This window comes from Aotus nancymaae, unplaced genomic scaffold, assembly GCF_030222135.1.
Source record: "Aotus nancymaae isolate 86718 unplaced genomic scaffold, 86718_ANA_hifiasm-v0.15.2.pri h1tg000015l_1, whole genome shotgun sequence".
In the NCBI taxonomy this organism is placed as follows: Eukaryota; Metazoa; Chordata; class Mammalia; order Primates; family Aotidae; genus Aotus; species Aotus nancymaae.
Window position 1 is genome coordinate 9936682 of NW_026988427.1, and position 24569 is coordinate 9961250.

A 24569-nucleotide genomic window follows, 5' to 3' on the forward strand; every position below is an offset into this window, starting at 1 on the left:
AGGCCAGGCACAGCGGCTCACACTTGTAACCTGAGCGCTTTGGGAGGCTGAGATGGGAGGATCACTTGAAGCCAGGAGTTCTAGACCAGCCTGGGCAGCATAGCAAGATCCTGTCTCAACAACAACAAAAAATTAGCCAGGCATGGTGGTGCATACCTTCTGAGTCTTAGCTACTCGGAAAGCTGGGGCAGGAAGATGGCTTGAGCCTGGGAGTTTGAGGCTGCAGTGAGTTATGATTGTGCCACTGCTTTCCAGTCTGGGTAGCAGAGCCAGACCCTGTTTATAAAAAGAAAAAAAAAAGGCGCTGTGGCTGCAGAATGTTTGGCCGTGGCAGGAAGCACAGGCCTGGTGGGGAGGGTCCTGTGAAAAAAACAGCTGATGTAAAGAAAAGTAAATTCTGTGAAGCTGATGTCTCCAGTGACCTTAGAAAAGAAGTAGAAAATCATTATAAGCTCTCTTTACCTGAAGATTTCTCTCATTTCTGGAAGTTCTGTGAAGAACTTGATCCTGAAAAGCCAGCTGATTCACTTTCTGCAAGCCTTGTACTTCAATTAGTTGGTCCTTATGATATCCTTTCCGGAAAATATAAAACGAAGAAAAAAATCAACAGGCCTGAAGTTTAACCTTCATCGGAGGTTTTACTACGATCCTCCTGAGTTCCAGACCATTATTATTGGAGATAATAAAACTCAGTACCATGTGGGGCATTTCAGGGATTATCCTGATGAACTTCCTGCATATGTTGGTATGATTGAAGCAAAGAAAAATTGTATAAGTGTTCCAAATGGAGATATGTATTTGCTGCAGTCAAATTATTTTTGATGAAAAAAACTTAAGGAAGTAACAGATAAAAAGAAAACTAGGGCCAGGCGCGGTGGCTCAAGCCTGTAATCCCAGCACTTTGGGAGGCCGAGGCGGGTGGATCACGAGGTCAAGAGATCGAGACCATCCCGGTCAACATGGTGAAACTCCGTCTCTACTAAAAATACAAAAAATTAGCTGGGCATGGTGGCGCGTGCCTGTAATCCCAGCTACTCAGGAGGCTGAGGCAGGAGAATTGCCTGAACCCAGGAGGCGGAGGTTGCGGTGAGCCGAGATCGCGCCATTGCACTCCAGCCTGGGTAACAAGAGCGAAACTCCGACTCAAAAAAAAAAAAAAAAAGAAAGAAAGAAAGAAAGAAAAAGAAAACTAATCTCTTGAAAAACTCACAGAAGTAGCCAGAGAACTGGGGTACTCACTGGAACAAAGAACTACGAAGATGAAACAGAGAGATAAGAAGCCTGTGACGAAGACCTTTTGTGGTGCAGGCTTGGTTGTTCCAGTAGATAAAAATGATGTTGGGTACAGAGAGCTCCCTGAAACAGATGCTGACGTCAAGAGAATTTGCAAGACAATAGCTGAGGCTATGAGTGAGGAGGAGAGGCTAAAAGCTTTTGCTCCCATTCAGGAAATGATGACTTTTGTGCAGTTTGCTAATGATGAACTGAACGTGATTATGGCATGGGGCTTGAGTTGCGAATGGACCTCTTTTGCCACGATTCACATTATTTTCATAGAGTTGCTGGCCAGCTTTTACCTCTTGCATATAATCTGTTAAAGAGGAATCTGTTTGCAGAAATTATTAAGGATCATCTGGCAAACAGAAGTAAACAGAACGTAGACCAACTTGCTGCATGAGTGAGGTGGCTTTGTTTGGTGTACATTATTTCAAATGATTAGTATTGAATTTGTGATTCTTGTTTTGTTTTTAAGGAATATAAAAAAAATCAACATTTACTAAAAACATTTATAAGTTTAAAAAGAGAGAAAGAAAAGGCAAAGGAGGAGAAAATAGAGAAGGTAAGGGCATCTCCTTCCCCATGGGTCAGGATCATTCCAGGCAATGCAGCTCTACCCACCCAGAACCCACCACCTTCACACAGTCCCCTCCCTTCATGAAGTTAGCGTAAGCACACCAGCCGGTCTATGATGTCATCTTATTCCCTGTTCCAGTCAGGGGCTCAGGCTTCAAGCAATCGACCCTGGCATTTCCTAGTTGACTTTATTCATCCAGAGTGGTGTTGGGCAGTCATCAGAACTGGCTGAAGGCCAGGTGTGGTGGCTCTCGCCTGTAATCCCAGCACTTTGGGAGGCCAAGGCGGAGTATTGCTTGAGCCCAGGATTTGAGAGCAGCCTGGGCAACATAGAGAGACCCCCATCTCCACCAAAGAAAACAAATGGCTGAAGATGAGAATATTTTTTCTGCCATTGAGGAAATGCTTTCTCTCTCCTGGTCCAGTAGGAATGAGGAAGTGCCTTGCTCCAGCTGCTGCTGGCATTTATCTTGCAGCCGTAAGAGAAGACAGCTCTGGGGACAAAGCCTGTGAAAGGCCATGCAGCCTGTGCAAAACGCTTTTTTCCCCTGGATCCCTTCTCAAGGGAGCCCATTTCAATGAGGGTTTCTGTTACTTGCAGCCCAAGGTGTCCTGATGGCACTCAATAGGTCTCTCTTGTCCCAGCCTGGGATGCTCCTGGTATTCCCCAGTTGATGCTGGAGAGACTCCTGACTCAGCCCAGGGGCAGCACAAGCCACCTCTGTCACAGGGGAACAAGTATGCCTGTTACTGTCACTACCCAGATCTATGTCCCTTATACCTGTAAGCGCATCCCAATTTTCCTTGGGAAACCCCTCTGTTATGTTTCTTTTTTTCACACCAACAACCAGTTCTCTCCAGACACCAGCCAATTCTGGCATCAACTGGGTGTTCTACGATTCAATCTGATTCTGACACTAACCACCTAGAGTTGCCTTGACACTCCATAGGGTCAAGTCCTGTAATACCGGCCTGGGGTTCCCACAATCTGTCCTGCTTCAGGTTCTGTAATTTGCTACAATGACTCACAGGACTCAGGAAGGCACTTTGCTTATTCCTGCCATCATAAAGGATACAACTCAGGAACCGCCAAATGGAGGAGATGCACAAAGCGAGGGATAATGGAAAGGGCCCCGTGCATCCCCTCCCAGCATCTCTGTGTGTTCACCAACCCAGAAGCTTGCAGGCTTCATTACCTGAGCCTTGGCTAGTGGAGACTGATTCAGTCTCCGGCTCCCCACCCTTCCCTGGAGATTGGGGGATGGGCCTGTAAGTCCCAACCCTACATGGCTGGTTCCTTTGGCAAACAGTCCTCATCCTAAAGCTATCTAAAATCATTATCAGAGATTATTATCACTATCAGAGATCCCAACAGTTTCAGGAGTTATGAGCCAAGAAGCAGGGACCAAGACCAATATTTATTTTTTATTATACCACGCTCTCCATTCTCAGTCCATGGGTAAAATGAGCCAATCGACCAGACCACGTGCTTCTTCTTGACCTCTGGAAGAAGCACGTGGTCTGGTTGATTGGATCGTTTTATCCATCTGGTCCCAGTGGTTGGCTCAATAGGATTCACAACATGAGATAAGCCATTGAGTGAGGCTCAGAATACGGAGTGGAAAGTCCTTCAAAAAAGAGAAAGCGACTGGGTGCGGTGACTCACACCTGTAATCCCAGCACTTTGAGAGGCTGAGGCGGGGGGATCACAAGGTCAGAAGATCCAGACAATCATGGCCAACATGGTGAAACCCCGTCTCTACTAAAAATAAAAAATTAGCTGGGTGTGGTGGTGCCACCTGTAATCCCAGCTACTCAGGAGGCTGAGGCATGAGAATCGCTTGAACCCAGGCGGTGGAGGTTGCAGTGAGCCGAGATCATGCCACTGCACTCCAGCCTGGGTGACAGAGCGAGACTCCATTTCAAAAAAAAAAGTTTCTGTCCTGCCGTGCCCCACTGTGACTCTGAGAGGACAGAACTTTCCTCCTGGGTGTGCTGGGACATGTTGCGGGTCATCTTGTACCCATACAGGGAGAGCCCCCTGAGAACAAATGAAGGCAACCCAGGGGAGAGCAAGGTTGAGACAGGGACAGAGGGGGCCCAATGCTGATATCTTTTGAGCCCCTAGATTCAGTTGTGCCTTAGGTCAGAGACATAAATTCTCCTGCTTGACCTGGGCTTCACATACTTGCAACCACCATGGCCGATCAGTACCTGCCACCCTTAGCTTGGGGGTCCATCAGATCGCTTAAGGGTCCTCCCTGACTGTCCTGTTCACTCTCAGCTGAACATCCTAAGTTCTAGATTTTCAGAGTTGGGTCCCCTCTGTCAGGAGGAGGTCCCTTCTCTAGGATAGGCCTAATTTGGGAGTGTTTTAAAATGAGTACATGGGAAATTTCAAGAGGCCAACAGAGCCCGGCCTTAGAGTATTTCAGTGCTCCCTCCCCTTTCCAGCAGTTAGGGCTGCATTCAGATGCAAATAACAGCAAATCTTTCACACTTGGGTTTAAACAAAGAAGTGCAGAAGAATGCCCCTGGCTGGCTCAGCCCTGGGAAAGTCCTCAGGGGCCCAGGCTCCCTTGTCCGTCTCTATTGCCCTTAGTGCACTGTCCTCACGACCCCAAGTGGCAGGAAGAAGGGGAAATGCAGCATGACTGACCTCCCAGCCTGTGCATTGCCCAGAACTTCTTAGGGCTGGAAACTGCCATGGGTTGGGGGCGGATAGGGAGGATCTTCGATCATTTGCTAATGTATTCCAAGTACCTAGAACTGCTGTTCCATAAAAATGTGCTGAATGAATGAGTGGGTGGATGAACGGATGGATGCCCATACAGGCAAATTGAATTTTTACCTCCTACAGCTTCTATTGTTGAGTCAGGCATGGGAGAAGGGATGAGCACTAACTGGCCCCTTACGGCACCTGTCACTGTGTTCCTTACACTGACACGGATCTCTTGGTATCCCCTGGGCCATCATGCCCTTGTTGCCCAGGCTGGAGTGCAATGGTGCGATCTCAGCTCACTGCAACCTCTGCCTCCCGGGTTCAAGCAATTCTCCTGCCTCAGCCTCTCGAGTAGCTGGGATTACAGCCTGCACCACCACACCTGGCTAATTTTTTGTATTTTTAGGTGGAAATGAGGTTTCTATGTTAGCCAAGCTGGTCTTGAACTCCTGATCTCAGTTAATCATGGTAGCCAAGCTGATCTACCATGTTAGCCAAGCTGGTCTCGAACTTCTGATCTCAGTTAATCCGCCTACCTCGTCCTTCCAAAGTGCTGGGACTATAGGTGTGAGCCACTACGCCTGGCAAAAGATTTCTTTTGTCATCTATCTGAGCCGATCTGGAACTCTTAACCCCATCAAACTTTTTTAGAAGATTTCGTTGTTGTTTGTATTTTGTTTTCTTTTAGGACAGGGTCTCACTCTGTCATCCAGACTGGAGTGCAGTGGTACAATCACAGCTCACTGCAGCCTCAACCTCCTGGGCTTAAGCAATCTTCCTGCCTCAGCCTCGAGAGTAGCTGGGACACCACAATGCCCAGCAAATTATTTTATTATTATTATTTTTTAAAGATGGGGTCTCGCTAGCGCTGTTCAGGCTGGTCTTAAACTCCTGGCCTCAAGTGGTTCTCCTGGCTCAGCCTCCCAGAGCACTGGGATTACAGGGGTGAGCCATTGCACCCAGGCCTCCTGAGGCCTTGTACCTTTCTGTTGGGATCTGGCAAATGCATAATACTGGTAACAGCTATTCATCTGGAAGAGGGGGTTGCATGGCTCAGCCTCTAGGCTTAACCTTGGGCAGGAGTTTGAGGGTCCTGGGATTTTTTAAGTTTCCCTTTATACTTTCCAGTCCTTGTTCATACATACAGATTTATTCCACATATTGGCAACCAGAGATTTATTTGTGTGCTGCTTTTGCACTCGACAGAACATCATAAGCGTTCTTCACGCTGCTACAGCCTGTCTGACATATTAACAGCTGCATAATCATCCTCAAATCTGTTGCACCACAATTTGCTTAACAAATAAAGGAGTTTATTTCCAATTTTTTGTCCCTGTAGCTAATGCTACAGTAAATATCCTTATGCACGTAGTTTGTTTGTTTTCTCTTGTATCGAATGTTGGTTTAAAAGTAGCCCGGACTCTGGTGTCAGCTCTGAGCTGGCAGCTTGCACTGTCCCGCCCACCTGAATCTCCAGGCTGCTGGTCATGGAAAAGCTTCTGGGTCTCTCATGTCAGACTCCTGGCTGACCACAAATGATCTGCACATTGTACCCTAGCTGGAAGACACATCTCAGAGAGAGGCTCGGAACCCCACTTCAACTTTCGAAAGAAACCAACCAGTGGGCCAGGCACAGTGGCTTACACCTGCAATCCCAGCACTTTGGGAGACCAAATTGGGCGGATTACCTGAGGTCGGGAGTTCGAGACCAGCCTGACCAACATGGAGAAACCCTGTCTCTATTAAAAATACAAAATTAGCTGGGCGTGATGGCGCATGCCTGTAATCCCAGCTACTCAGGAGGCTAAGGCAGGAGAATTGCTTAAACCTGGGAGGCAGAGGTTGCGGTGAGCCAAGATCATGCCATTGCACTCCAGCCTGGGCAACAAGAGTGAAACTCCATCTCACAAAAAAAAAAAAAAAGAAAGAAAGAAAGAAAGAAACCAGCCAGTGTTCACCTGGCAGGAGGTGGGATCAGGGGACCTGCATGGGCTTCCCCCTGCAGGAGACAGAGGCTGCCCTTGCCTGCCCTTTGCCCACTGAGCTATTTTGGCCCTGGAAGGGGGCCCAGTCCTCCTACTCAGATACTCTTTGGACAGAGCTGAGAGTCAAAGTGGCTCGAGTTTCTACAGTCAAGGGGCAGGCACCTGATCCAAGGTAGGAAGGTTGTGCTCTTCCTCGAGGAACCCAGCACTGGCTTTGACTGACAGCAGCACCCTCAGGGAATCCCGTGGTTCCCACTACCCCAACCTCCAGAGCTGCCTGAGTGCTGTCCTTTCTGAGCCAGCCCTGCCGCCCTCCCTCCAGCCAGATGAGTGGCCCTGCAGCCTTCCAAAGGAGTCTCTTCCTGTTCAAGTCGGACCAAGTCTGTCTCTCCTGCCCATAAACAAAGGGTCCTCCTGGATATCCCAGGCCCCCTGGTGGAGGGGCCCTCAGGAATCCAGCAATCACCACTGCAGGTCAGTCTGAGCACTAGCAATCAGATGCAGGGGCTGCCGACCTCAGACCTCCTCAGACCTCCTCAGCCCAGCCGCGTGGCCTCTTGCCCAGGTCTTTGTGGCTCAGTCATTCATCACTCTGATCAAACCCATATTGACAAAGGACAAAGCAATGCCTTCGATTCTGCTTTTTAGCAGCCATCCTGGCAGCCTGTGCCTGTTCAGCATCCGAAAGGCGGGACCAGGTCCAGGACCCACCCAAATTCCTGGACAGAGCTCGACTGTGAGCCTTAAGCTTCCTGGGCTGGGCCAAATGCAAGGAAATCCAGGAGTCCTCTGCATCCTGAGCCTGCTGCCAACATGCAGTAGTGACATAAGTGAGGCCCAGGAGCCCACCAGGACTGGGCTTCCACCCCAGAGCCACCACTCACTCCTCATCAGCTAGGCAAAGAGCTTACTTCTCCCAGCTTCAGTTTCTAGATCTGCCAAATAGGTATAACAATCCCTATGTCTGAGCATCTGCAGGAAGATCCAATTCTGGTCTCTGGAACATGACAGGTTCCAAATCTGAGCCATTCTGTCTGTCACTTCTCTTGGGTCAATTGGGGTTTCCACAATGTCACCCTACCAGATTGTCACTAATGTGGCCTTAGAGGCCTGGGCTCAGGGGAACTGCCAGCAGGGCAGGTTTCCCTCCCTGTACCCCTGCCATTACCTCCCTAATGAGACCTTCCCCCAGAGAAGGGAAGGAGGACAGCTTCTTTCACTTAGTGGAGCCCCTTGGAGGTGAGAGGAGCCTGGGCCACTTTCCTTTTTTGAGGTTCTTGGTATGCTACAAATGAGAAGATTGCAGTGATTGTGGGATAATTTCAGTGTTCTCACAACAAATTAGAAGACAACATATTTGTGTTATTGACATAACAACTGCAGAACTCAGTACATTTCCTGGTGAGTTCTGAGTGGTGCAGTCCTAGGGCGTGTACAGGTTTTGGGTCTCAGGTTGGCTGTCTACTCTGCTGGGTCTGGGCCTGTACCCTTAAAGTCTGAATGTCTAGAAAAAGACATAATCGAACCCCCTGCAGAACTTTCACTGGATATCATTCCAATAAAACATGTTGAGATGTTTGAAAATATCTGAATAAGGGTGGGATGTGGGATTATTTTAGGGGATTACTGTTCATTGTTCTGGCCATGATGGCATGGAAGAACAGCTCACAGGGTCAGAAGATAGGTCAGGAAAGAACTTTGCAAGTAAAAGTGACACAGACAAAGCAGCAGTCCCCAGACTTTTTGACACCAGGGACCAGGTTCAGTGGAAGACAATTTTTCCATGGACTGGGGTTGGGCTGGGGGTGCTTTTGGGAGGATTCAAGCAGCTTACATTTGATGCGCACTTTATTTCTATTATTATTGCATTGTAATATATAATAAAATAGCTATACAACTCACCATAGTGTAGAATCAGTGGGAGCCCTGAGCTTGTTTTCTTGCAACTAGACAGTCCCATCTGGGGACGATAAGAGACAATGACAGATCGGAACGTGCAACTAGATCCCTTGGATCAGCAGTTCACAACAGGGTTCTCGCTCCTATGAGAATCTAACGCTGCTGCTGATCTGACAGGAGGTGGCGCTCAGGCGGTCATGTGAGCGATGGGGAGCAGCTGTAAATACAGATGAGGCTTCACTCGCTTGCTCACCTGCCTGCTCTGTGGGGTTGGGGACCCCTGAGATACAGCATTTATGACCACATGATAACCACTGCTGAACCCAGGGGTTGGGATATACAGCTGCTTCATTGTACCAATCTTTCAACTTTTTCATATATTTGAAATTTTTCATTAAAAGAGGGTAAATTTTTTGGATTGCTAATGCAAATGTGTTGTAGATTCTTCTAAATAAAATGCTATTATGTCATGTCCTGGTGGCAGTGGGCACCTGGTGCCTGTGAGTGTCTGCTCTGGGGCGTTGCCTGTGGGAGGGTGCTTCAGTCCTCACCCAGGCTGCTACTTGAGCCCTTCACGGACCTCACCCCTCCAGCAACAAGTCACTACAGCGGCTACATATTCCAGGCATCTACCCTCTGATTTGCATCTGGCAAAGCTAGAGAGGGAGAGGGCATCATCTCCACTTCACAGAGAGAAACTGACCCCAAGGGGACAAGAACTTGCAGAGATCACAGAGTGGACTCATGGCCAAGTGGGAATCTGAACCAATGGCGTTCTGATAAACCACTGTGAAAAACTAAGAAAGAGGGGGAGGGGGAGAGGAGGGAGGCCTGATTTGTAGTGTGTGCCAATTTCCGTGGTATAAATACTACCTTCTTGCCACGGTTGGTTTCAAAATACCAATGTTTAACAACTGGCTTGCAGAATTTCTGAATATTTAATAATTGGCTCCAGCACAGCATCGATTTGAACCCAGTCCTGGGCATCTGTTCCCGAGCACCTCTTCTGTTTTCTGTCCTTTGCACACCAATTGCACAATTTCACATCTGTGTTCTACCTGTTATTTATTAAATAGTTTTCTTTAAGACACCTCACTTTTTAAAATCAGGTGACATGACTAACATTGAAAGCTGAATCACTTGCTATGAAGTAGAACATTATATTAAAATGAACGTTTAATATTTTAAATTAAAAAAGTTCTTTGTACTTCTTAAAACTCCTAAGGATAGTCTTAAAATACCCTTGCCATGTGCTGGCCCTGGAGACCCACTCTGGGGACCTAGAGTCTATCTCTTGGCCTTTTGTGAAGCCCATTAGATGGATACAGCTTCTCACTAGATACCTTTTTTTTTTTTTTTTTTTTTTGAGGTGGAATCTTGCTCTGTAGCCCAGGCTGGAGTGCAGTGGCACAATCTCGGCTCACTGCAACCTCCACCTCCCAGGTTCAAGCTACTCTCCTGCCTCAGCCTCCAGAGTAGCTGGGATTACAGCCGCGCACCACCATGCTCAGCTAATTTTTGTATTTTTAGTGGAGATGGGGTTTTACCACGTTAGCTAGGCTGATCTTGAACTCCTGGCCTCAAGTGATCTCTCGCCTCGGCCTCCCAAAGTGCTGGAATTCACTGTGCCCGGCCCTCACTGAATTCTTCACATGGCAGATTCAGCAAATCTGATGTGGATGTGACAAAGCTCGGCCAGTATCAGAAGCATTTCTTGTATGGTTGATGTCTACATAAAGCCCTTTACCTACAGCATCTCTGAGGACTTTAGGGTCTGTAAGGAACACAACTTCTCCTAGAAAGCCTGCTCTATGGAGTTGGACTGGGTTTCTGCAATGGTTTTACCTGCAGCCACAGTTGGGAGTGGGGTTTCATAATTACCAACAGTGGAAGCAGCCAACATAGATGGAGACTCGTGAGGGACAGGACCAGGAGGTGGGAGTAGGGAGGGAAGACACAGAAAAAAAGAGGCTCCGGTGGAGAGGCAGGGGGCAGCTTGAAAAGATGGTGTTAGTGCTTGCCAACACTAAATACATGCCTGCCTATGACACATCATCCCACTCCAAAGGACACTCTCAGAGATGCACACGTATCCCCACCAAGAGGCATGCAGGCTTCGTAATGGCTCGATCCATCACATTCCCAAAAGAAAATCAATATGAATGCCCATCCACAGAAAAATGAATAAATCAACAGTGGAATGCTATACAGCAAATAAAAAGAGCAAACTATAACTACTCACACAAAAACACAAAATCTCACAGACATAAGGTTAAGAATAAGAAACCGGACACCGAAGATTCCATATTGTGTGATTCTATTTATACTATATAAAGTTTAACAGCAGGCAAACTAATCTATGGCAATAGAAATCAGAATAATAGCTGGACACGGTGGTGCACATCTGTAGCTCCAGCTACTCGGGAGGCTGAGGTAGGAGGTGGGAGCATCACTGAGCCCAGGAATTCAAGGCTGCAGGAAGCCATGATTGCACCACTACACTCCAGCCTGGGTGACAGAGTAAGACCCTGTCTCTAAAGAAAAAAGGAAAGAAGGGCAGGGCGCAGTGGCTCATGCCTATAATCCCAGCACTTTGGGAGGCCGAGGCAGGCAGATCACGAGGTCAGGAGTTTGAGACCATCCTGGCCAATATGGTGAAACCCCGCCTCTACTAAAAATATAAAATTTAGCTGGGTGTGGTGGCACGCACCTGTAGTCCCAGATACTCAGGAGGCTGAGTCAGGGGAATCGCTGGAACCTGGGAGGCGGAGGGAGGTTGCAGCGAGCCGAGATCATGCCACTGCCTGCTCTCCAGCCTGGCGACAGGGCAAGACTCCATCTCAACAAAAAAAAAAAGAAAAGAAATCAGAATGGAGGCATGCTTACAACTGAGAAGCTCAAGGAGACTCTCAGGAGTGCTGGCAATGTTCTCCATCTTGATCTCTAGATCAGGGGTAAAAGGTGTTTCCACCTCATGAAAATTGTGTTGAGTTGTACACATAAAATTTTTGCACTTTACTATATGTATGTTATATTGCAATATAAAACATTAATAAATGTATGAAAAAAGTAAAAAAAAATATAGTGCTGGGTGAAGAGGATCAGAAACAGAATGACATCAATAACCTACTACAGTTTAATAATTAAAAAGCACATGCACATTAAGCAACAACACACATTTTGCAAGAACACAAACAAAAGAGACACATGAAGCACATTAAAACGGTTCCCTGTGGGTCAAAGAATGGCAGTGAGAAATAGCGATAAAAGGGAACATGTCAATAACGAAATAAGACCAGGGCCTTCCTAGGATCACTGGGGATTATGTGCCATCCAAGAAAGAAAAGGAAGAAGAGGAGGAAAAGGAGTTAGACTCTGGGAAATCTGGGCAACCCGCTGAGGTTTCTAGCACTGTCCAGGGGATCCTGCTTGGTCTCTGATTGCTGGAGCCCCAAGCTCTGTGCAGCACGCTTTACACACACATTACCCTGTCTCCTTTCCTGGGAGGGTACACATGGCTCAAAGAGGAGACAGATCTCCTGAAGGACTGAAGCCCTTAAGGGGCCTGGATGTGGGCGGCTGGTAGCTGGGTCCCCACTGGAGTTCTAGGGAGAGGGGAATTTGAGCTGGGACTTACAGGTAACCTAGGATTTATTGCTGGTTAAGAAATGGACACAGAGGGAGGGGAATGTGGTGCGTGGTGGAGTCAGGGAAATAACCCCATTAAGGAAGAAGGTTCATGGGCAGCTCATTCACAGGCCAGCATGTGCCAGAGCCAGACATCAGCACACATCCTCCATGAGACCTGCCCTGCCATGTCCAATAGAACCACTCCTGCTTTTATTTAATCAATACTTTTAATTAATTCACTTTTTTTCTTAAATGTTTTAAAAGATAGCATCATGTAAAGATGTACAAATGGCCAATAAGCACGTGAAAAGGTGTTCAATACCACTAATTATTAGGGAGATGCAAATCAAAACCACAATGAGATACCACCTAATACTCATTGGAATGGCTACTATTAAGAAATAGAGAAGTGTTGGCAAGGATCTGAAGAAAGTGGAATCCTTGCACATAGTTGGTGGGAACGTAAAATGGGACAGCTACTATAAACAAAACCAGTAGGGCAGTTCCTGAAAAAAATTAAGCATAGAATTACCATTAGATGTGGTAATTCCACTCCTGAATATATACCTGAAAAAACTGAAAGCAGGAAGGAATATTTATATGCCCCACATTCATAGCATCATTATTCACAATAGCCAAACAGTAGAGGCAACACAAGCGTCTTATAATGAATAGATAAAAAAAATGTGTTATATACATACAGTGGAATGGATGAATGGCTGAACAAAACTTGGTGTATACATACAATGTGATATGATTCAGCCTTAGCAAAGGAGGAAATCTGACACATACTTCAACAGAGATGACACTCAAGGACATCACGCAAAGCAAGATAAACTACTCACAAAAGGACAAATGCTATATGATTCCTCTTATGCGAGTACCTAGAATCATCAAATCACAGAGACGGAAAGGAGAATGGTGGTTGGAGGCGGGGGAACATTTACTGGGTACAGAGTTTCAGTTTTACAAGATGGAAAGAGCTCTGGAGATGGATGGCGAAGGTTATACAACGATGTGAATGTACTTAATGCCGCCGAACCATACACTTAAAAATGGTTAAGATGGTCAACTTTATGTTATGTGTATTTCACCACAATATTTTAAAAGGTAGCACCGTATCACTATTACAAATGAAAAACCTCTTGTCCTGAAGGAACGGTCTCCTTAAAAGACAATGCTGCTCCCAAGTACAGGCTGGTGTGCATGTTGCCCTGCATGCTGGTGCCTGATGAGGCTGTGCGTGGAGACCTCATCTTGCTTTATTTTAAGGGGAGATCAGCAAGTGCCAGGGAAGTGTTAAAGGTGCTCTGGAACCAACTTTCTTCTTGACAAATTCAGAAGGATTGAGAGAGAGCCACTTCCTCCCCACCCGACTAACAAAGTGGTGACTGTGAGCTTCTACAATTGTTTCTTGTGCCAGGGGTCATGGCTATTTTACAGTTTGAAGAATCCTCCCTCGTAAGGACAAAGGAGTAGAGGCCATGAGCCTCCTGGGCAGGGGTAGGCCAGGTCATGCCCAGAAAGAGGAGAAGGCAATCCTCACCAGGAAGAGCCCTACACAGGTCCTAGATGTGGCCCCGGGCTGTGGGAGCAAGGAATTTCTAGGTCTTAGGTGCTAGAGCATGGTTACCTTGGTACTAACGACTCCTTGCCCTATGAAGGGCCCAGCTGGAGGGGGACCAGATCAGAGCACTCTTTAGGTGCCAGGCCCAGGGCCCCACTATTACGGGCTGTACTTGCTGAGGATAAGTAAATAAGTAAAAGCCATTCTCCATAGGCCAGGGCATGGTCTATAATGACTATGGTAGAGGGTGGAAGAGAGCGCAATGGAGGGAGAAATTGTGAAGGATGTCACCAAGACTTCATTAGTGGACATCTTTTTTTTTTTTTTTTGAGATGGAGTCTTGCTCTGTCGCCCAGGCAGGAGTGCAGTGACACGATCTTGGCACACTGCAACCTCTGCCTCCTGGGTTCAAGCGATTCTCCTGCCTCAGCCTCCCGAGTAGCTGGGATTATAGGTGCGCATCACCACGCCCAGCTAATTTTTGTATTTTTAGTAGAGACGGGATTACACCATGTTGGCCAAGCTGGTCTCAAATGCCTGACCTCGTGATCCACCCGCCTTGGCCTCCCAAAGTGCTGGGATTGCTGGCGTGAGCCACTGCGCCTCGCCAGTAGTGGACATCTTAAGTTTTAGCCTGCACTGCATCCATACCCTTTCCTGGAAACAGGGCCTCAGATTTTTGGTGGGGAGTTACCTCTCTTCCGGATTTTCAGGATACTTGGTTGGGCAAAGCTGACTCCATCCACTTCCCGCTATAGGAGACAGGAGACTCAACCCTGGCTGGTCAGAAGACGCCAAACTTTCCCCCGCCTTCCCATAGAGATCCTGCAAGTTCCTGAATTGAGCTGTACTGCCAGCAAGCCCCATTCCTCCTTTTAGTTGATACTTTAGAGCGATGTATCTTTTAACCGCCTTGGAGGACAGGGGAGAGGGAAGAGAGAGAGAGAGAGAGAAAGGGAGAGAGAGAGAGAGAGAGAGGAGAGACTGTGTGTGTGCGCGCGCGTGCGCTTGGGAAGAGGGGTTCTCACTGCAACCTCTGCTCCTGGAGTATTTAACCTAGTCACTAGAGCAGGGGTTCCTCAACCCCCCCACCCACCACGGCCTCGGACCAGCACCGGCCCAGGGCCTTCGAGGAACGGGTGAGTAAGCAGTAGGTGAGCGAGCATTACCGGCCTGAGCTATGAGCTCCACCTCCTGTCAGATTAGCAGGGCGTTAGATTCTCATAGGAGCGAGAACCCAGTTGTGAACTGCGCGTGCGAGGGATCTATTGCACGCTCCTTATGAGAATCTAACGCCTGGTGATCTGAGGTGGCTCGGTCTCATCCCGAAACCACCCATCTCCTCTCAGTCTCTGGAAAAACTGTCTTCCAGGAAACCGGTCCCCCAGTGTCAAAATGGTTAGGGACCGCTGCTCTAGAGGTCTTTCCCAATCACTCAAGTGCCCCTGCAGGTCCGGGCCAGAGACATCCCCCATCCATGATGTCAACTGCATGACTTGCAGGTGACCAGTTGGAATGTTACATCTCATGACATTTAATTTTAAAAATTTGTTTTAAAGTTACAGCTTTTTTCTTTTGTAGTCTGTCGTCACACATTTCCATACGCCCTCGCAGAGAGCTCCCGGGCTCCAGTCCCTGCGGCTATAACGCCTGGCGGAGAAACAGCCAGCGCGAGCTGATGACCCGGGAACCTGGGCCCTCGTGCAGGCGGGCGGGAGCATACAGGGCCTCTCACGCATGCGCGCGGGGCGGGGCGGCGCCTCAGGCCTGCGTGTTGCCGCTAGACCGACAGGGGTTGGGGGGGGGCGCGGCGGCGGCGGGGGCGCGCCTCGGGCGGCAGCCGCGCGAACCAGACTTTGTGTTCCTCTGACCCTCCTCCGGGCTCTTCCTCCGCGCTTCCCCGCCCCCGCCGCGTCCTTGCGAGGCGCTTCCCATTCGCCGGGACCGACCCGGGGGTATGGAGGGCGTACGCCCCTGCGGCCCTCCCGGGACCCCGAAGAGACGCCCGCGTGCGGCCTGAGGTGCAGCCTTCGCTTAGAGCCCGTGGGCGCGTCCCCACGGGCGGGCCGCGGACGTAGGGCGGCGAGCGGCGGGACCGCGGCGCCCCGAAGGGCCGCGCGCGCGCGCGCTCCCGCCACAGTCCGGGCCGCGCCCGCCCCGCCTCTCGGCGCCGGCTCCGGAGCCCGGTCCGCGAGCGGCGGCGGCGGCGGCCGGAGGGACCATGAGCTGCGCGGGGCGGGCGGGCCCTGCCCGGCTCGCCGCGCTCGCCCTGCTGACCTGCAGCCTGTGGCCCGTGCGGGCGGACAACGCGAGCCAGGAGTACTACACGGCGCTCATCAACGTGACGGTGCAGGAGCCCGGCCGCGGCGCCCCGCTCACGTTCCGCATCGACCGCGGACGCTACGGGCTTGACTCGCCCAAGGCCGAGGTCCGCGGCCAGGTGCTGGCGCCGCTGCCACTCCACGGAGGTGAGTGCCGGGCCGGGGCCGGCGGCCTGAGCGCCGCGGGCGGTAGTCGCTGCGCCCCGCGGAGGCGGCGGGGCTGGGGTCCCCGGCCCTGGCTCGCCCGCTGCTCGCTGCCCGGCCGACGGCCCCTTCCAGGGTCGAAGCTTCTGTCGTGGACAACCCGGCCTGCTCCCGTGGGAACCAGGCTCCGGGAGCTTGATCGGGTTTTCCCCTTCTTTAAAAAAGACTTGGAACGGTCGTCTTTGCGTTCAGGCAGCTTGTTTGCTGGAGGGCATTGAGCTAGGAGTTTGCAGGGACAGCGTAGACAAAGGAGGTGGTGCAAGAGCGCAAAACTAATTCATGGGGAGAATATCTCAGCCTGTGTTTTGGAAGCGGCAGGTTTGTTCCTGAAATCACGGACCTAACGCTGCGCTAGATTGCAAAGGATGAAGCCCTTTTCTGATATAAAACGCTGCCGTTTTTCTTAAGTGGTAACAGGGGGTGGGGGGGAGGGCGGGTGATGTAAAAGGAAAATGGACATCTTCCCTGTTGCTTTTGGCTCTTGTTCTTGCCCTAGTAGTTTTACTGTAATTTAACGCCTGAAAATGTCACATTATGAGGCTCTGATACTAATCGGAACTACTAGTCAAGGCTTTTCAGGTCACGGGTGCCGACCAAAAGGGAAATAGGTAAAATTTTCAAGAATTGTCTTTGAAACCATTTGGCTTAACGTCATGTTTTCCTATAAACATGGGCTTTGTTTAGTTAATTATTTGGTGTAAACATGTATTTGTTTAAATTATTGGTCATGGTTTGAAGGAAACGTTTTCCACATCATGGAATATGATTTTTTGGTTTTGGGCCCACTTTGAACTTTTGGAAAATATCTGCTATTATTTCAATCCTCATTGTCACCCTGAGAATGCTGAGAGGGGATTTTTCTTTTCTAAACTGCTGTTCATGTTAGGATGACCTAAAGTAGGCAACCTAAATAAAGTACTGGTTTGTTTTTACACTCAGAATATTAACATATCATGCCCCTCTGAGGTCTATATTTGTATTTCAAAGTGCTAAGCTGTTTTCTTCTTTCAGACAGTCTGACTGGGGAAAAAGAATCACATAAGGCCTTTACCGTAGCCTGTCCCCCAACTCAGACTGGGCTTCTAAAAGGCCGTTTTACACCAGTAATCGGGTGCGTAAGGTGCATTTCTCATCTCCACTGTGTTAAAACCGGCAGTTAGGGTCCCAGCTTGGCCGTAGAAACAACTTTTGTCTTGGGTTCATTCAGTAAATATTTGCGTTCCTGCTCTGTGCCAGTCACTGTGGTTGAGATGCATAGTGTTGCCAGACTCTGGCACTAACAATGGTAGCCTCTTTTCTAGTGGGGAGAACCGTGAGGGTCACGTGGAAGGGTAGAAAGAGGAAGAGAGAGGCAAGCTGTTCTGGAGCAAGAGCTGGCCCTCTGCGGTGTTGTGAAATCTGTGGTTTGTCTTTGAGGCTTGGTTCCCTCAAGCACCCCAAATCCATGGTCTGAACTTCAGATCCTTGCCTCCAAGTGTCCATGTGCTTCAGCTACTTGTTGCTTGCCTGTCACCGCAAACAAAAGCCCCATCTTTAAGAAAGCTTGTTTTAGGTGTTTCGGTAGAAGGGTATTGGGAACTAGCCCATGTGTATTGGTTAGTCCTATTCCCCTCTCACTGTGGTGGCAGCACTGTAGGATTAAAGGTTCTGAGTCAGGCCTGAACTCTGCTTATATTGTGTGACACTGGAAAAGCAGTTCTGCCATTTAGCCTCAATTTCCTCATCGGTAAAATGGAATGATGAAGTGTACATCTTTTTAGGTTGTTGAAAGGTTTAAATGGTTCCTTAATTCTGAAAAGAGGAGATTTGTTAACCTAAAGGAATCTCTCAATTGGTGGGGTTTTAGACACTGCCACAAAATGAACACATTTGGGCAGTGTATGGAGACTGAGTGTGAGGTCATTCCCCCTGAGTTTTAGTCTCCTTTCCTTCATTCTTGGGGTCATTTTGTGTCCCTCCTACACGGGCTTGCTCCCAGTTTTCTCATGGGGGCGGGGGATCCCTACAGGTGGTTTCAGTCTCGCTTTGTACCAGCGGTCTTCATGCAGATGCTCTTTTTCAGTCCAGCAAATATTACTTGAAATCCTGTGTGCCAAGTACGACAAGGCATTGGTGAAGGAGACGCAACAGCAGTCAATGAAACAGATTTTTAAAAATCCGTCTCAATGAAGCATAGCTTCTACTGGTAATCTTTATAAGTTAGTCTACTTGTCAATAGTTTCTAAACCTATGGGTTTATATGACATCTAAATCTGCTGTTGCAGCAGGAACTTAGGAATTTATTTTAGAAACAGAAATGGTAATATAAATCTGTTAAAATTATTCATGTTTAAGAAAATGATTTAAAATTGGAATACTTGGGTATTTTATTTTAATCTTGATTTAATGAGTTTCACAATTTTTTAGTTTTAGAAAAAATGTTACATCTTAATGACCTTGATGCTCTTATAATTTTGAATTGAGGAGAATTCTTGACATGTTTATTGAGGACTTACTGTGTGTTGACACCTAAGCAAAGTAATATTCAGATTACACACAAAGTTATGAGACAGGTCTTGGCCCCAAAACAGCTGTAGCCAGTATGTGAAATGCATGAAAATTCATTTTGAGGGTGTTAGGTAGAAATGAACATGAAGACAAAAGAACTTTATAGTTTTCCTGGAGTTTAACATGATGGCTCATTTTCAAGCTGTGGATTGATTTATGAAATCAGAAACCTTTCTCTTTGTTTTGCAGTGCTACTATCAATTTGGCATGTGTGAATTTCTGAATAAGATTTACTTGTCCTATCCCTTTAAAGAGCAAATAGTCAATTTTTTTCTTAGGCACTTTGGTATTTTAAAAGTATATTTTGGCAAGTGCTATACTTTATATAGTATACCTTATGAGATACTTTATAAGCAAGTGTACTTTAAAAATATGTCTTTGTCATTAAGTCGAATGCATGGGTGGGTGGAGAATCATTTCCCGGGGCTAATGAATTTTATATTTTAACTGGTAAAGAATTTATGTTAAGAAAGGGAGTTTTGAAGGAGCATGTCTGGTATTTATGCACAGATCACGGTTGCTTTCTTATTACTTACTCAAATGGTAAGCTTAGAACTGGAAGCAAAATATTTAGTACCTTTGCAGAGCAGCCTAGCTGGGGTCTGCTATGGAGCAGACATTGTAAATGTGCTTTATGTGTGTGCACACTAACTTTCTGTTTGAGCCCAGAGTGGGGGTTGGGAGAGGAGAAAGCCCTGTGTTGATGATGTGATTATGTATGCTGATGTGCTGTTGGGGAAGGATTTAGCATCAGCCACTTCTTGCTTTGCATAGAAATTTTCAGGATTGGATGCCACAGCCTTAGAGAATAATTTTACCAAATAATAAACCTTTTTTTGCTGACTTGCTTAGGATTACAATAAAACTAAAAAAAACGAATCTTAGGTTTTTTGTGTTTAAAAAAAGTAATCCTGTTGGATTAAGCCTTTAATGGTTCCTTTAATGAATCTGAAACTGGTTTTTAGGAATTCTCATAAACAGTGCAGGAGATTGATGTGAAAACAGGAGTTTGGGTGAAAGGGGTCATGTAATGTTAGAATTCATAATGGCAAAGGCAAGGACTCTTGGACACAGATTTCAAAATATCCAGAGAAAACGGACATATGATCATGAGAGCAAGGGCTCTGAATATTCAGAAAGAGATGGAGGCTCCAAAAATCAAATTTTAACATAAATAGCTTGGCAAGAGAAAAGGGGATGTGTGTGTATGTATTTTTATATACGTATATATTTTTACATACTGTGTTTTTCCTTCACTTTTGAGTGATGATTTCCATTAGCCTATAAATATTTGAATATTTTTAAAAATCTACTTGATCACTCCACCAAATCCCGATCTTGCTACCACCCCATTTCTCTCTTACAGCAAACCTCTACATTTACTGCCTCCGATTTTTCCTGCTGCTGTTCTTTTTGTGAAGGTCTTCGATTGCCATGCGAGTGATTTTGATAAAGACGTGGCATATATGACAGATATTTTTGATGACAGGGTCAGAATTGCAAAGATCTCAATGTGTAGAATGGTAGGCTATATAGCTTTAAAAAAAAGTTAATAGGAATGAAGACATAGATTTGGGTTAAAAAGAATCACCTTCATGGAGGGGAACAGAAGGGAGCTAAGGCTTAGCTACCTATCACATGACAAAGCTTGTGAGCTGTCACTGACCTCACCCCACCTTGCACTGCATTTGGGCCTCAAAACTAGATAACTTGTAAGATCCTTCCCTGAACAAGTTGTGACTGTAAATTAGACACATATTTTTATTTTATTTTAAGGACAGGGTCTTGCTCTGTTGCCCAGGCTGGAATGCAGTGGCCTAATCATAGCTCACTATAGCCTTGACCTCAGGGAGTCATTGATCCTCCTGCCTCAGTCTCTCAAGTAGCTGGGACTGCAGGTGCACACCACTATACCTGGCTAATTTTATAAATTTTTTGTAGAGACAGGGTCTGTCTTAGCCCAGACTAAGACAGATTTTTTTAAGCAAACTTGCTAAACTATACCCATTTAGGGAGAATGTTGTTCCTGTTAAACCAGTCATATTGGGAGGAGGGTGTATTAGTCTGTTTTCATGCTGCTGATAAAGACATACCTGAGACTGGGTAGAAATAGAGGTTTAATTGGACTTACAGTTCCACATGGTTGGAGAGGCCTCAGAATCATGGCAGAATCAAGGCAAAAGGCACTTCTTTTTATTTATTTATTTTTTTGAGACTGAGTCTTGCTCTGTCACCCAGGCTGGAGTGTAGTGGTACATTCTGCTCACTACAACCTCCACCTCCCAGGTTCAAGAGATTCTCCTCTCTCAGCCTCCTGAGTAGCTGGGATTACAGGCGCGTGCCACCATGCCCAGCTAATTTTTTATATTTTAGTAGAGACAGGGTTTCACCATGTTGGTCAGCTGGTCTCGAACTCCTGACCTTGTGATCCGCCCACCTCCACCTCCCAAAGTGCTAGGATTACAGGCGTGAGCCACCGTGCCCCGCCTATATAGTTCTTAAAAGAGAAAGTCCAGTAGTGTTTTGGGACATGCCCACATTAGTGGGATGAAGGGATAGTCTTCAGGGCTAGTTCTTTTAAGTATCGCATTCTTCACTTATTTATAAAATGAAACTATTAAGTTTTTCAGGGCCATCAGCATTTATTTGTTTTATCATCCTTAAGTATTTTATGTACTGGGTATTCATTATTTTCCATAAATCATAATAGTGTAATTTTCTTTACTGTTGGATGCAATAAAAAGGGAACCCTTTGAACATCAAATGAAATATATGCATTTAATAAGCACTTAATCTATGTATTGCACAAGTCTTGTGATACATGCAAAAGACCCGTGTCTTACATAGTTCCTGCCCAAGAGAATACAGATGTCTTATTGAAGAAATCAGCCTCGTCTGGATGGTACACCTAGGATGTGCCACTGTGAAAGACTGTAGGCAGTCTTCAACTTGCAGATAGATTTAGTTCTAAAGCAGGGGTCTGCATGCCGTTACTGTAAACAGTTTTATTGAACACAGCCATGTCCAGTTGCTAACGTGTTATTTGCAGCTGCCTTCATGCTGCCCCAGCAGAGGTAAGTGGTTGTGACGAGAGTGTACGTGGTCTACTGGCCTGAAATATTTACTCTCTGACCCTTTAAGAAAAAGTTTGATGAACTGTGTTCTAAATGCATTAGTTTTTACCCTTAAGGACTATGGTATAGATGAGGATTTGATTCCTAAGTTGTCCCAAACTTTAAGTTCCTGGACGTTAGGTATTAATATCTGTTTTAGCCAAGCTTCTAGGACCATGCCTAACCCTAGCAGGCTACTGGCGTGTGTGATTGCATGTGATCCTGTGGGACTTGGTCTGCTAATGAGACTGATGGCAGTGGAAGATGGGCAGTGGTGATGGTAATGATGGACGCTATGCTGTGCTGTGCTGTGCTGTGCTATACTATACTATATTCTATACTATATTGCCTCTGCTGTTGTGCTAGATTGTAAATGACTTGAACACCAGAGAAACTAAAAATTATTTGGACTCATAGTTTAGAAAGGTTTCCTTGAAAATGTGGAACTTGAACTCAAACTTGTGAACTTCTGCTTCCAGCCATAGCAGAGTAACAGGCACTGGTTTACCTTCCCACCTTAACTGATTGCAAAACCTGATGAAGTTATTTATGAAATAGCAGTGTTTTTTGTTGCTGTTTTTTGTTTTTGAGATGGAGTCTTGATCTGTCACCCAGGCTGGAGTGCGTGGTGCCCTCTTAGCTTACTGCAACCTCTGCCTCCAGCTTTCAAACGATTCTCCGGCCTCAGCCATCTGAGTAGCTGGGATTACAGGAGCCTACCACCACACCTGCCTAATTTTTTTTTTTGTATTTTTAGTATAGACAGTGTTTCACTATGTCAGCCTGCTGTCTAACTCCTGACCTTGTGATCCGCCCACTTTGGCCTCCCAAAGTGCTGGGATTACAGGCGTGAGCCCCCATGCCAGGCCTGAAATAGCAGTTTTAGAAATAGATCAATAAGCGGTACAGGACAATGATCCTTGAGAAAAGGGAAATAAAAAAGGAAAGCCCTATTACTGCCCCAGCTTATTGCCTGGAGAGAGTTCCCAGGCTGTAGTGCAGGGAGGGGGAACCCCCAGATAGAGTCTGGTGGTCTTCCTGTGTTGATAAGACAGTGTTCAGAGGTCATGGAGGCTGTAGCTACTTATGAGATGCTGGAGGAGGGATTGGTGCAGAGAGCTGCTGTAGATTGCTGTAGAGGGCCCCCCTCAAGGCTTTTCTTTAACACTGATCTGCAGATTTCACGAAGGAACTACCAAGACTGGGAAGAAGAACTGCCAGAAATTAGCAGGCGGAAACAATTGTTGTGGTTCACATGAGGTGGGAATGGCTAATATTCTCACTAATCCAGGATAGAAAGACTTCCTAATGCACAGAGCATGGACTGAGGCCAAATTAGCCCTAGAAAAAAGGCTGCTCTGGACACCCCCTAAGAAGGCTTAGAAATAAACCTTAAAAGGATCTGATTCCAAATAACAAGACTCAGAACAACGCCCAATGAGAGTTGAAGGAATACATCAAAATACAGCTCCCAGAAACATAAAATTCAAAGCCAGTATCCAATCAAAAGTTACTAGGCATGCCAAGAAGGAGAAAAATGAGACCCATAACTAGACAAACAACATAGCTAGAAAAAGACCCAGAAATGACATAAATGACAGAATTGCAGGTGGCAGATTTAAAACAGCTACTATGGGCCAGGTGGAGTGGCTCATGTCTGTAATCCCAGCACTTTGGGAGGCTGAGGCCGGCAGATCATTTGAGGTCATGAGTTTGAGACCAGCCTGGCCAACATGGTGAAACACTATCTCTACCAAAAATACAAAAATTTGCTGAGCATGGTTATGGGTGCCTGTTATTCTAGCTACTTGGGAGGCTGAGACGGGAGAATTGCTTGAACCTGGGAGGCAGAAGTTGCAGTGAGCCGTGATTGTGCCACTGCACTACAGCCTGGGCCACAGAGTGAGACTTACTTCAAAAACAGCAACAACAACAAAACAGTTGCTATGAATATACTCAGCGTGTTCACAGAGGTAAGAGAAAATTAGGAAACCTGACTACGAGGACAGAAATGGATACATCAAACTTCTAGCAGTGAACTCAGCCTTGAAAAATAATAGGATTTAGACTGATAGAAAAAAGAAAAGGAAAATACAAGAGAATAGTAATTCTTGCTTTGGTGCTCCCACTTTATCCCAGGCAATAATGTAATTAACACATTGTGTACCAAGAATGGTGCTAAATATTTTACATGGATTACACTTAATCCTCATACCAGCCCTGGATGGTACTGTTAATTGAATTCAGCTCACTGTGGTTGGGGAATTCAAAGCAGTCCGGTCTCTCATTTAGCGCCTTTTTCCTTTATGGAATTGAACATGATTGGAAATTATACATCTTTATTCTTTGTTGCTGAGGGCAGAAATTGTCCTGTCTCTTTTGTCTTCTCTTGTATATTCAGTGATGTGGTACCTGGAAAATAGTAGGGTGGCACTGAGTGAGGAATTAGTGCTGGTTGAATTAAAGAGAGTCAGGTAACTTGTTGGCTATGTGGTCTTGGAGATTGGCAGAGTGAGGCTTGCTGCAGGTCGTCTGACTTAGTGCCTACACTTTAACCACTTCTTTGTGTAGCTTCCCAAGTGGGTTTAATAAATTATGATGTATCCACTCAGTAGAGTGTTACACAGCCATAAAAGGAGATGATTGTCTTGAATTTATTTACAGTGGATAAGGACTCTAAGTAGTATGCAGACATAAAAATGGTTGTGTTATATTGATTAGATAATG

At 46.6% G+C, this 24569-nt stretch overlaps 1 protein-coding gene and 1 pseudogene across 2 annotated transcripts in view; both read left to right on the plus strand.

Moving 5' to 3' along the window:
• Positions 1-317: 317 nt before the first annotated feature.
• On the plus strand, positions 318-1678 carry LOC110569406 (histone PARylation factor 1-like; annotated as a pseudogene).
• Positions 1679-15818: 14140 nt separating this feature from the next.
• Positions 15819-24569, plus strand: part of RNF130 (ring finger protein 130) — a 153862-nt gene continuing 145111 nt past the window's right edge. For both annotated transcript variants that reach the window (XM_021676315.2, XM_021676314.2), the window contains exon 1: positions 15819-16125. In XM_021676315.2, coding sequence (XP_021531990.1) covers positions 15879-16125 — 247 coding nt within the window. In that variant the 5' untranslated portion in view covers positions 15819-15878. The remainder of the gene's footprint in view (positions 16126-24569) is intronic.